This window comes from Sciurus vulgaris, assembly GCF_902686455.1.
Source record: "Sciurus vulgaris genome assembly, chromosome: 8".
Classification (NCBI taxonomy): domain Eukaryota; kingdom Metazoa; phylum Chordata; class Mammalia; order Rodentia; family Sciuridae; genus Sciurus; species Sciurus vulgaris.
In genome coordinates this window covers 124117719-124131630 of record NC_136468.1, presented here as the reverse complement: position 1 = coordinate 124131630, position 13912 = coordinate 124117719, and the positions used below count along the sequence as shown (strand labels likewise).

Below are 13912 nucleotides of genomic sequence, written 5' to 3'. Positions count from 1 at the left end.
AATCATGAGGGTAGGGCCCTCACAAATGGGATTAGTGCCTTTGTAAAAGAAACATGAGGGGAACTAGTCATCCCTTCTGTCATGTGAGAAAGCCATGAAAGGTGCCATTTTTGAAGCAGAGCCAGCCCTCATTAGACTCTGAATCCACTGGCTCCTTGATCTTGGACTTCCCAGGCTCCACAACTGGAAGAAATATATTCTGTTATTTTTAAATTACCCAGTGTAAGGTGTATCTTTATAACAGTAGAAACAGACTTAGATGGAAGCGTTTGGTGGTATTCACAGGAGCCCTTCGCTAAGAGTGACAGGAATTGGCATGCAGTGTCTGAGGTGAGGACGGGGGATTAGAGGCACAGGCCCAGATTCTGAGATAAGGACAGATGGAACTATAACTTGAAGGGGAGAGTAGAGGAAGTGTTTTAATGATAAAATAAGGAGCTGGTGGATGGAGAGAAAATGAGGATGAGGGAGGTGTAAGCAAGCAGAGTAGGTGGAGAGCTGATCAGGACTGCGGGGAGGAAACCCTCCCCTGTCTCTCTGAGCACAAGGGTTCACCTCAAAATACATTCCAGATCAGGTCGGTAGCTCACCCAGGGGAAAGTTCTATATAAGGCAGAATAGGGGGAAATCTTGAAATCCATATGCCCAGGAGAGCCAGGCATGGTGGTACACACCTGTAATCCCAGCTACTTAGGAGGCTGAGGCAAATTTGAGGTCAGCCTTGGAAATTGAGTGAGACCCTACCTCAAAAATAAAAAAGTGCTGGGGATGTAACTCAGTGGCAAAGAGCTCCTGATTCAATCTGCAGTACAAAAAAAAAAAAAAAAAAAAAGGAAGAGAAAGGAGGAGGAAAAGGAGGGAAAGGAGAAGGAGAGAGAGAGAGAAAGAAAAAAAAATCATAGTGTCCAAGATATTCAGGTGACCACCTATCATGGATGTATTTGCTTCCTCCGAGAGTGTCTTAGTCCTTTTTGTGCTGCTGTAACAAAATACCATAGTCTTGAAGCCAGAATTGGGAACAGGTAGTTAGTGTAGAAATAGGGGATCGGGTCAAATCGAGGAAATGGAGGCCATAAAATCATCTGCCTCTGGAAGTTGGAAACTGCCCCTGGAAGAATGGAATGTCAAGGATCTCTGGAGCCCATTGATTACCAAATTTACCTGCCTTTATCAAGAACTGCAAGCCAGGAACTGCTAATTAATGCCCCCTGGGCCCTTGCCTACCTGAATCACCTTGGCCCTCCCCCTGCCCATGGCTTTTCACTTAATGCAAAACCAGGCCTAGTCACGTAGGCAGGAAAGAGAGATAAGGGCGGGGAGAGAACTGGAGAACAAAAGAGAATTTAACCTATAAAAGATGTAGGGTGCGCTCACTTCTTGGGACTTTTGAACATCAGCCATGGCCCCCTTCTCCCTGCTGGGAGAAGTCTGTATTATTAGCTTTAAATAAAACCTGCTTAATATGCTTGCCTTGGCGTGCTTCTCTAGTGTTCAATCTTCAACATTAGAAGGAACAGAACTCGTCACCGGTAAATGGCGGTATCAGTCTGAGTAATTTATAATGAACTGAAATTTATTTGGTTCATGGTTCTGGAAGCTGGAAAACCCAATATCAAGAGGCTGCATTTACATGGTAGATTATATCATATGTGTGAGAGAGTATTAGAGGGCCAAACTCATTTTTATAACAAACCCACTATGACAATGATATTAATCAATTCACAAGAGCAAAGCCCTCATGACTTACTCCTTTTTTAAAACTTTTATTTTTTTATTATCTTTTTTGACAGTGATAAATGTTTAAAAATATTTTTTCATACATGTATATAGGGTAATAATATCTGTCTCAATCTACTGTCCTTCCCATCCCAACCCACCCCACCCCTCCCCTCACTCCCCTCTGTTACAATGCAAAGTTCCTCTGAAATCCCAGAAAATTGAAATTAGCAGAACTTTTAATGGAGAAGAGGCAGGACAGGAAATACATATATGCAGTTATCTTTCATTAGACAGGCCTGAGCAGGCAATCTCTGCTCTCCCACTTCTTTGGCACATGTCAGGGTGGAGTCTGGTTGCAGCCTTTTATCTTCCTTCTCTCAGCAGAAGTTGCTCTTAATTGAGGTATAGGGGGCTGTGGAGTACAGCAAATTCAGTCTGTTTCACATGGCAGCAAATGCTGTCGGGTAGAACTAACGGCAAACTCTTATGTCACAAGGACAAACTGCAAAAAGATATACCATACCATTTATGTAAAAAAACCACCCAAAGTTTGGGGACCAAGGACTAAAGCCTTCTTCGGGCTTCAGCTCACAGTTTCTATTGAGATAAAGAAAGTATCATTATGCCATGCTCAGTAAACAGGATTTGACTATTGGGGAAGAGGAGGTTGCGAGTTACTATATTGTTTCTTTCAGGAACCTCCTTAGAATCCATTTATCTGAACAATAGCTATACAACTAGCCCTCTTGAAATGAAACAATTCTATCTCAGAGCAACAGTTGACTTAACTGGACTTCTTCGGGTCTGACTTATTTTTCTGGGTTGCTATAATTCTTTTTCTCCAGACCTAGAGATGGAACCCAGAGCCTTGTGCAAATACTCTGTTCCTAAGCTAAACCCCTAGAACTTCAGGGCTGTTTTCAAATCCTCCTCTATCTGTGCCTACCACAACTGAATTATGATCCCAGGAACTCTGCCCAAATTTCTCAGGCTCAGAAATTGAAGTAGCTGTCAGAAAATCTACAAATATCCTCTCTTTGACCTCCTCTTCCTCCTGGGTAATTCTGTTACTGCTTGGAGAAAAGAGTTGTTCGGCTTTTTGTGAGAAATAGAAAGTCTGGTGGTCCATTTTTCAGAATACAGTATTTAGCCTTAAATGTAAAATTACTTGGGGTGTAAGAAAAATAGCAGAAAGTGAGAGGGCAAAACCAGACCCAGTTTTAAAAAAATTACAAGAACATTGTCTTGAGAAAGAACTGCCTGTGGAAAGGGTCAGTTCCTCTCCCTTTCTGAGAACCTTTTTCAGGACCAATTAACCATGGATCCCTACCTTTTGGATTGTAAATCACTATCTTTAAGAGTCTGACTTCACCCTTTTCAAATGTAAACACCCCTGTGGGAGACTTCCAGGCACAGCTAGAGATTTACAGGTTGCCTGTGAAAAGAGCCAGTTTCTCTAATAATTTTTTGCTTCTGTAAACACACTTCCCACTAGAAACCTGGCCACAAGGCTTTCAGTCACATAGATTAGAAATTTTATGATACCAGAAAGCCTATAAATGTGAGAAACTATAAATCAGGGTTCAGAATTTGGAGCAGAGACTGACGACTCTGGGCACAATAAACTTTAGTTCTTCCACTCTGAGTGTCCTTTGGTGCTTCCTGGGTCTGCTTCCCACAACAATGGGAAGAGCTGAATGAAAAACTAAAAGCAGTTAACACCAGACTGTGACAAACTCATAGATCCTTATCAAATAGGAGGTGAAGGGAAAGGAGATAGCCTAACTGTGAGAAACTTATTCAACTGTCCAAACCCGAAGAATGGACTAAGAGACATAAGGTATAGAAAAAAACAAGACTTTACTGACAATCTTGAAAGATCGAGAGTCTGAGGAAAGCAGTCACACTCAGAGTGGGTACAATCAGCATTTTATCCCCTAGTGCACAAAAACATCTTTCTCCCACTTCCTCATTGATTATTATGGGGTACACAACCTTCCCAAATATCACCTAGGTTTTACTGTCTCCTATTGGGTCTCCTATTAAAGAAATATACCATTAACTGTTCCCACCTCCTTTGTTTTCTTGTGGCAGGAAGGCCTTTCTGGGATTGAGTGCCTTTTGGCACATATACAGTTGATAAAGCCAGCCTCTCTCTTACCTCTTATGAGGCTATGAATTTGGGGGCTTCTGATTAATTTGACATTTTATTAGCATAATCCACTTATTTATCAGTTTTGCCTTATGATTGTGCTAGGTAGATGGTTGCTATATACCTGTAGAAACAAGGTATAGAGTCCTCCTCAACACTTAAACTCAAAAATGGAATAACTCATGGCAAACTACTGCTTTTTAAATGGAATAACTCAGGGTTAGGCACAATATGAAAACTACTATTCTATTCAGCAGGCAGTAACTCAGCAGGGAACAGCCTACTCTCCATACCTCACTTTCAGCAATTCCATTTACCCCTGGATATGTGGGGCTTCTTCCACATCTGAAGAAGGAATTTTCCAGCCCATTGGTGAAAGAGTGGAAAGCAATCCCTAAAAGCAGCACATTTTAATAACCCAGAACACTTCCTGAGCATAGTCCTTGCTTCAGTCATCAGATGGACCTCTATCAAAAAGAAATGAACTAAATTTATATGTGATTGTGTTATTTTGAGCTCATGATTTTTTTAACCTTTATTTATTTATTTATTTATATGTGGTGCTGAGAATCGAACCCAGTGCCTCGCACATGCCAGGCAAGCCCTCTACCACTGAGCCACAACCCCAGCCCTATGATTTTTTTTCTCTGATGAATTCACTTCTTTTTTTTTATTTTGCATGCTTAAATTGTATGTTTTTGGTTTTTTCTAATTAAAACTTTTAATTTTCTCCTCTATCTGAATGTGATTTATTTTGCTTTTATCTGTCTCTGGAAAGGAAACTTGCCACTCAAGTATTGCTACCTTAAGTTTTTAAGATGTATATTTCTACCTGGTGTTGTAAACTTTGGAAATGCAAACTTAAAACTTCACAGACTATTTTAAATATCAGATCAAAAGTCTGCTTTTAAAACTAGCAAATGTTATGCTGGGCAATGTGGCACGTATCTGTAATCCCAGTGATTTGGGAGACTGAGGCAGTAGGATTGAAAATTCAAGGCCAGCCTCAGCAATTTAACGAAGACCTACATAACTTAATAAGACACTGTCTCAAAATAAGAAAAATAAAAAGGACTGGGGTTGTGGCTCCATGGTTAAGTGCCCCTGGTTAAATTACCAATACCCAAAAATAAATAAATAAACTAGGAAATGTTAAATGTAAGTTTTAATTTTTTTCTTATATGCACATACTGTAATGTAATATAAAGCTGCTCCCCCGCCCTTTACGTTGCAGTCATCCCCCCCACCCAACTACTTGTCAGTCTGTGAACATCCTAGCTAGCTATTGGTTCATCAGTCAGCTTGCAAATATCCTTCTCCGTTATTGGTCCCCTTGTTAGCTCAACTGCTTAAGGATAGCTTACCCCTCTTCTTTTCTCATGCTTTCTCTCGCCTACTCATTTTCTTTCTCTCTCCTCCTCGCTTTTCACACTCTCTCTTTTGTGCACCCTTTCTCTTTTTCCTCTCATTTTCTCTCTCACCCTGCAGGGATACACTTCGTTTGCTTAATAAACCCTCTATATCAATTCCCGTGTCCAGCGTGGTTTCCTGGGTTCTTACACCTACATGTTTAAATGCTTATGTATTGACTATTTGCATGTACTAAATTGACTTGCAGAAAATCAGCCCAAGTCAGGCATAGTGGCACATGCCTTTAAACCCAGAAACTCTGGCGGCTAAGGCAGGAGGATTATAATTTCAAGGCCAGCTCAGTTACTTAGAAAGACCCTGAGCAATTTAGTGAGCCCCAGTCTCATAATAAAAATAGAAAAAGGCAGGCAGTGTAACTCAGTGGAAAAGCAATCCTGAGTTCAATCCCTAGTTTAAAAGAAAGAAAGAAAGAAAGAAAAAAAAAAAATCAACTCAAACCCTTGTTTTTGGTACTGGAAATTAAACTCAGGGGCACTTTATCACTGAGCTACATCCCCACTCCCTTTTATTTTATTTTTAATATTTATTTTTTGCAGTGCTGGGGATTGAACCCAGGGCCTTGTACTTGCAAGGCAAGCACTCTACCAACTGAGTTCTATCCCCAGCTTTATATTTTATTTTGAGACAGGGTTTCATTAAATTGCTGAGACTATCCTCAAACTTGTATCTTCCTGCCTCAGCAACCTGAGTCACTAGGAATATGGTTATATGCCACCTTTCTTGACTCCCAAATGCCTTTTGATTCACATGATTTTAGTAAATTTGTGATAAGTAACTTGAAATTGTTTATAAGAATGTCTTTAAAATCTAGTAACTCCTGCTAATTGGCCTGCTAACCAATTAGGATATTTGTGTCTAGAAATTTGAGATAGAGATCTGAAAAGATGGCAGAGTAGAAAAAGGAATCACAACCCAGCAGTTCCTCAGTCTAGACTTATGAAGTGGGAAGAGTGCTTCTCAATGAGGTAAAAAAGGAACACTTCACTGAAACATAAAACTGAACTGTGGGTATTTTAGATATAATATTAAATGTTTTCTATGTAGTGTTCAGTGTTTTATATATACAGCAACCTGTTGAGGTATGTTAAAAAATAAGTAGGTAAAAAGGAAACATAAGGAAGGACAAGAAAATAGGATTTTAATTAAGAAATTCTAAATATTTTTCCAGTCCTATCATTTCTAAGCTAGTCTCCCTTAGAGACTTATTACTCCCTAAGTTCATCTCTTTTCCAGGCCTTTTCCTAAATTCCTGAGAAATCTATAAATCTACTTGTGCAGTATTTACTAACTCCCCCCAATAATTAGATTAAGCAAAGAGAGATACAATATCTTGGTTACTGGAGAAGGGTTAAGTCAATATCCAGGTTCTTGGCATCTCCAACAAGACACAGGAAAAACAGTAAAAGAAATCAATGAAAGTGAAAGTGCATTCCATATAGCAGAGTCGTCCAAGTGAGAGAATGGCTCAAGACCCCAAGACAAGAACCTGGTGGCTAATATCTGCCATCAGTAGATTTCCCAAGGTACTTGGCCTCACTGATGTCCACTTTCCTTGGTCTCTTGATGCCCTGGTTGGGAGTTCCCATGACAACACGGGTGGTCCTACTGAGCCAGGGCGAGAGTTCCCATAGCAACACCGGTGGTTTCAGGTAGGTCCATTGTCCTGTGACCTGGCCAGAATCTTGGTATATTCTGCCATCTCCTTATTCCTAACCCCCTGCCTCATTTTCCCCTGAGATATGTGATCCCCAATTTCTTTTGGGGCAGCTGAGAGATCAGCTGGAGATCTTGTCTTCTGTACCTGCTTCAGGCTGACTATAGGCTGTTGTCTGTGCCTAATTAGGGATCATGGAACTCTTGTCTTATCTGGTCAAGATGAGACTGAGAGGGCTGGGGATATAGCTCAGTTGGTAGAGTGCTTGCCTTGCAAGCACAAGGCCCTGGGTTCAATCCCCAGCACTAAAAAAAAAAAAAAAAAAAAAAAGAAAGAAAGAAAAGATGAGACAGTGGCTGTAATGTTTGTGGTATAGTCAGACTCAGGCTGTGCAATGAAAGTTTGCTATTGAACCTATAGGACCAACTAGGCATGGATGACTTGTAAAAGAAAAGAAACAAATTTAGTAGGTTTAACAGTAAAGAACCAAAAGAGATTGTTAAGAAGAGTCACAAAGGGAATTAGCAGGGAAAGAAGCTAGGAATAGCCACCCTGTGCCCTTCAGGATTGACCCTGTATATTAGTGGCTCTTTTTCATACTTATTCATGTTTTGTTGTACGTGGTCAGATTTATTAATAAAAAAAAAAGCAGCATTCTTCTTTTAGGTATAGGCAAGTTCCACCTTATGCAGAGTAGTAGGTCTAGTGCTCTCCTGATTAAAATGCTGTGTTGGTCAGTGAGTCAAGTTGCTCTTGTAGGACCTTTAGGGTCTCACTCATTTGGACAATGGCCATTGAGTGTCCTGAGAAAGCCATGTCTGCTGTCCAAGGGAGACTTCCACTACTGCAGTCCCAGTGCCTCTAGTCAGGTCAGCAAGGACCATAATTAAGGAAATTAGAAAGGGGCCCTATTTTGTCAATTTGCCATTATATTGCAAGGGAAAAGGTAGAGATGAATTTTCAGGTTCCAAAGTTGTGTCCAGTAGGATCATTCTTACTAATATGGGCTGGGGTCGTGGTTCAGTGGTAGAGCACTTTCCTAGCATGTGTGAGGCACTGGGTTCGATCCTCAGCACCACATAAAAATAAATAAATAAATTATAAAATAAAAAAAAAATAGATCTAATATATTACTTTGGATGAAGGCTTCCAGGGCTATATGGAGTAATAGTGTAAATAGAGATTCCCCTGTAGCATAAGCCCCAATGCCCCAGAAAAATATAGCCAGAAATTTTAGTCTCTATGGCTAACCAAGTAACTGCCATTAAGGGATTGAAGAGAGGGTTTTGTTGTGTGATGCTGACTATTTTATTTTCTAGGAATAGAGATCCCTAGTTAGATGCCAAATGTAAGGTGGATACCTTGTTTGAGAATAAGGTTTTACACTGAGTTATTTGGAACTTAACAATTGGGTTATCTTCTGTTGGGTGCTCCTGATAGTAGGCCATGGTATTGAGATTTTTTCCAAAGATTAGCCTGTAGGAACTCAATTGATATTGTTCTAAATCTGTGATATATTTGATGAGTTGGGTTGTCTCAGAATCTGCCATAAGATCTTTGGATAGGAAAGGGCATTCATGTAGCATTTCATAGGGACTCATATTTAACCTGGTTCTGGGTACATTTTGAATCTTCATGAGAGCAATGGTAACATGGTTAGTTACCCAGGTTTCAAAGGTTTCCTGGCACAATTTTGCTAAGGTACACTTTAGTGTATTGTTTGCCCTTTCTACTTTTCCTGATAATTGGGGTCTCTGAGCAGAATGTAAATAATACTTGATTCCTAGAGTCTCAGCTATCCCTCAAATGATCTGAGACATGAAAGAGGGTCTGTTATTACTCTGTAGACTCTGGGGAATCCCAAACCTTGGCATTATTTCCTTTAATAAGGCTTTGGCCACCTGCATGGCATTTTCATCCCTTGTAGGGAAGGATTCAGCCCATCCAGTAAAAGTGTTCACCAGGACCAGTAAACATTTGAAACCTTGGCAGGTGGGCATATGGGTGAAATCCAGTTGCCAATCTTCTCCTGAGTAGGCTTCCCTGTGATGAATGGGTGTAATTAGAGGGGGAAGTTTTGGCCTACGGTTATAAAAACAGAGGGGACAAGTTTTACAGATTTTTTTTTTCATTGTATTTCTTATTATGTCACACAAAAAGAGCTGAGGGCTATTCCAAGGGTGACTTCTCTTCCCACATGATTGTTAAAAATAAAATTGATGTTAATTAGCCTTCAATAAAAACAGACTAAAAGCATGTTTATAATTCTCTGTAAACTAACTTCAGTCCCTTTGCTAACCTGAAGTTTAAAATGAGTTTATATAGTGTTGCTTATAGAATTCAAGTAATTTCTATTTATAATTTTATATTTTCTTGCACAAACTGTCTAGATTTTATTATTCTAATCAGCAAGGTCCTTTGCTGCCTTCTTGAAATGTTAAATGGATTTTGTGTTATGTCTGATGTCAAAAGTCTAATAATGCTTAATTTAGTAATGCTTAAATTCTAGAGAACTTAAAGTGACTTTTAAAATAAGTATAAATAAGCATTTATAAGTAAGGATCCAACAGTTTGGTAGTGGCTGAATTGTTCTTAATAAAGTTTACAAAGAACTGGTTTAAAGAAATGAAGATATTATATTTTATCAAGATAATTTCTTATATTTTCTGATGATTTTGTTTTACTTTTAATGCTTAAAAGAATATTAAGTTCCATAAGAGTTTTAAGATTATACAAATTTTCACTTGTTTTAAAGTCTCTTTTGGTTTGTAACTCTAATTAAATGAACTGAAATTCTTATAATAATGTCATATATCCTATTTATATGACTTTACTATCTAAATAAAATATAATGCCATTAATTTTTTTTTTTTTTTTTTTTTTTGGTGCTCATCTTAGCTCTTGTTTAATTTCAGTCAGATAATAAACATTTATAAATTTTTATACAACAAAACAAATACATGCAAAGTTACAAATATAGAAAATATAAAGTACATGCATATTTCAAAGACCAGTTAGTGGTGTTCACTTTGGATTCATATACAAAACTATTCAGTGCACATTGTAAGCCTAAGGGCCACACAACAGCCTTTCCCACGTATTAAGTACTTAGTACCTTACAAAACCATTAATGTGTTAGACTTTTCAGATGTTAACTGCTCTAAACAAAACTTCTAAGTTTGTCATATGCAATATATATTTCATATATTCTTTTTAAAACATAAAACACCCATATAGTGCAAGCCAATTACATTGCAGAATGGTAATATTTATCTGCTAGGTGACAATATTGAACAATTTAGGGAACAACTTGACCTTATCTAAACATTTACAGAATTTCCTTTTCCACTCAGAATGGTTATTTCTGTCATCTGCAACCTAAGATATTTTTTAGATTGTCTCCTTGTTCTTTGATTCAAAAGCCAATTAGAGAAACTGAAGACTCGACCTAATCCTGGGTTTTGACATTTATGGGACAGAAATGAAGAAACCCAAGCTCCTTTTCGCATTCTTCACTTCGTAATCCTCCAAGAGGATCATGGTTTTGCAACTGCAGCCTTCCTTGGAGTTTCATCTCCTGGTGTCACCCAAACACGGTTAGTATCACTCTAGTTTCCGGGAAACAAAGATTCACCTTCAGCGTTTAGGAGGCAATCTAACTTTTCTTGCTGCCTTAATTATCTATGATTTATTTACTAAAGAAAGGAATGCCACGTGTGGATGCTCTACACATCCCAAATGGGAGCTTGTCTCCAAAGGCACCATTCCCAAATGCTGGATTTTTCAGTCTCAGAAGTCTTTTGCCTGTGTTAATTATGTCCATCCCCTGTGAATATGTCCTCTGGCTGGAGGTTTAGGGTCACACTAATATTTACTCTAATTCAGCAACTGCTGTGTAGTTCCTTCTGCAAAAAGCAAGATGTCACCACAGCTCTCTGAAAACACACAGCACATGCTCCAGGGCTGAGCCTGCGGCCCAAGAGTTGAGGATTTCTAGTGTTTTTTCTTTTGAATGAGTATTACGTGGCCCCCTTCCAAACTTGGAAGAAATGATATCAAGTTTTCTTAACAGGGATGAGAAAAAAGTTCCAAACTACTATGAAATCATTGCTAAGCCAGGGCATTCATGCCCTGAGCTCTGGCTACTAAAGGAGCCAGAGGTATTCAGGCAAAAGTCTTGGAGGACCATTTTAAGATCTATTTTAGTCTTTATCTGTTGCACTAGACCAAAAATAAGCCTAGATTAACCAGTGATTATTTACTGTTATACTGGCTCAGCATTAGCCTTGGTCCACGAAGGACTCAATCAAAGGGCCCTTGAATAAACAGCATCCAAGTCTACTCGACATTTTCTGGTGCCCATCAGTGCCAAGGGTATAGCCTAAGGGGGATGAAGAGAAAAGCAAGAATGAGACACCACCACTAAAATGGCTGCAGGTGGATACCCCCCTCCCCCACCCTGGACCAAGATAAAGAAGACTTGGAAACAGGAAGACCTTCCTCATCCCACGATCAGGAAAATGAGGAAGGAGATGAGGAGGATCACAGGTGGGGAAGAGAAGAGGACCATGCTGGATCCTCTCTGATAGTAAGCCTGGGCCTCCTGCTGGTACTGGGTGATGCACATCTGCTCCACCACGCGCTCCATGATCTTAATGTCGGTCTCGGTGAAGTTCTCCCCTTTGGTGGTCGTGGTGACTGTGTGCTGCTTGACTGTGATATTGACGCAGTCATGCACAAAGTTGTTCTGGTTGCTGTACTGATCCACGGGCTTGTAGTACACTTGGTTGGGGTAACGATACATGTTTTCACGGTAGTAACGGTCCTCATAGTCGTTGCCAAAATGTATAAGGGGCCGGCTCATGGCACTCCCCAGCATGTAGCCACCAAGGTCCCCCACCACTGCCCCAGCCGCAGCAGCACCTGCCACATGCTTCATGTTGGTTTTTGGCTTATTAGGCTTGCCCCATTGATTGTGGGTGCCTCCTTGCCCCCAGCCACCACCGTGGGGTTGTCCCCAGCCACCACCACCTTGGGGTGGGTAGCGGTTGCCTCCAGGGCTGCCTTGCCCAGGGTAACGGCTTCCCCCAGTGTTCCACCCTCCTCCAGGCTTTGGCCGCTTTTTGCAGAGGCCAACGTCACTCAATGTGGCCACGAAGAGAACCAGCAGCCAGCAGCCAGGGTTCACCATGATGACTGATCTAAACTGGGCAGGTGCCTCTGTGAAGACAGAATGCTTTGGCTTGGTTGAAATTGTTCAGTTTGAAGTATATTCAGGAGTCCTGCCTCGGAAGCGAGGAGGGACGCTCGCAGCGCCGCCGCTGTCAGCGACTGGCGCAGGGCGCCCATTAATTTTTTTAATGGTAAATACTTTCATTATTTATTTAGATGTTTAAGCTCTTGCATTGTTTTTAGAAGCTGGTGAACTAACAAATTATTTCTGCCACAAAACTATAACCACATATTCTCCAGTCAGTATAAATATATGGTTGAATTAACATTAATACACATCACCATTTTATCAATTACATAATAAAACAAAATTACCAAGTATCCAAATATTAAGTTACACAACTCAAAAGGCATATGTTTGCTCAATTCTTTAGCAGAAACCCACTTTTTTTTTTTGCAAGCGTTTTGAAGAAAAAATCATATTTTAAACAAAAAATAAGTTGGTAAACAACTTCTGATAATTATGAAAAAACTATGAGAATTTCAGAAATTTTGTGATTAAGAATTGTTTTAGCTACTGTAACAAAGCATCTCCTACCTTTTAAAAATATTTTTTGAATTGAGAAGCTTATTGTTCATGTTCTGCATGAGACAAAGGCAATATTTTACTAAAAAAAATTAAATAGCTCCCTCCCATTCTTTCTTCAGGCCCTCGCTGTTAAGTTGCACCTTAGAATGCAAACATTAAATTAACTACAAAGCTTTTTTTGTCTAGAGACATTCAACACATGTTCTTCTGTAATCACTTAGGTTTCAAAATGTAGGTTTCCAATAACAGCATAAAGTAAGACCAAAAGAAAGACACCGAATAATCACCGTAAGACTTAGTAAAAATTGAAAACAAAAAACAACCCCCCCCCCCCCAAAAAAAATGGTTAAAAGCAAACCTGATGTATACTGGTATGAATGTGGAAGATGTAAACAAAAAGTGAGCAGGCAAATAACCATATAGGACCTACAATGTTGGAAATGACTGAAAGAATAAATCACATTTGGTCTAGAGTGTTCTTACTTCCTGCAGTTTTGGTTTTGCATAATACCAAAAATATGCAAGTATTGTGTTGGGTATTTTGGCATCTAATCTTTCTAAATTTCTTATGTATTAATAAGATTCTGGCATCAAAATAGGTTTAAATAGTACCACAGGATTTAAGGAAAGGTAAATTGGTACAAATTTTAAGAATATAACAAGAATCTTTTGCTAATTGTCCAAGTATATTGATCAAACACAGAGGTTAAATGTCTATCAAGCTCGTAGCCTGGTGTGTTAGCATAAAAGGACCAAGCCAGACATAAACTCACGTATCATTTCAGTTTTTTATTCAGGAATAGTATTATACCTCCAATGGACCTACTCTTCTGGTAGAAAATGAGCCCCTGGATAAAGGAGGGGACTGGGCTTATATAGGTTACACTGAGAGGTGACTTAATTAATGAACATATCAGCTTGGACACTCAGGAATTTGGGGTTTGTTTCACTGGGCAAAATGGGAGGGAGTCTGGGGTCAGTGGTCAGTCTCTGGGATTTATCTTACTGGACAGGATGGAGGGCCTGGGGTCAGTGGTTGGTATCTGGAAAGGATTTGTTTAGGGAGGGATTAATGCTTTGGCCTCTTCCCGGAGACTGCCTTTTTCAGGTTTGACGACACCTCATCACCAGGGATTGTTTGATTACTGGGAAAGAACGTATTGGGAAAGGATCAATGCTCTCCCTGTATGGCTTT

General features: G+C 39.6%; 1 protein-coding gene across 1 annotated transcript; it reads right to left on the bottom strand.

Moving 5' to 3' along the window:
* Positions 1-9845: 9845 nt before the first annotated feature.
* LOC306668302 (major prion protein) lies at positions 9846-12296 on the bottom strand. Its single transcript, XM_079151523.1, has one exon. The coding sequence runs from the start codon at positions 12145-12147 to the stop codon at positions 11458-11460; it is 690 nt and encodes a 229-aa protein (XP_079007649.1). The 5' UTR covers positions 12148-12296; the 3' UTR covers positions 9846-11457.
* Positions 12297-13912: the final 1616 nt, after the last annotated feature.

Coding starts and splice junctions, on each gene's coding strand:
- LOC306668302 (XM_079151523.1), bottom strand. CDS start 12,147: ATGGTGAACCCTGGCTGCTGGCTGCTGGTTCTCTTCGTGGCCACATTG.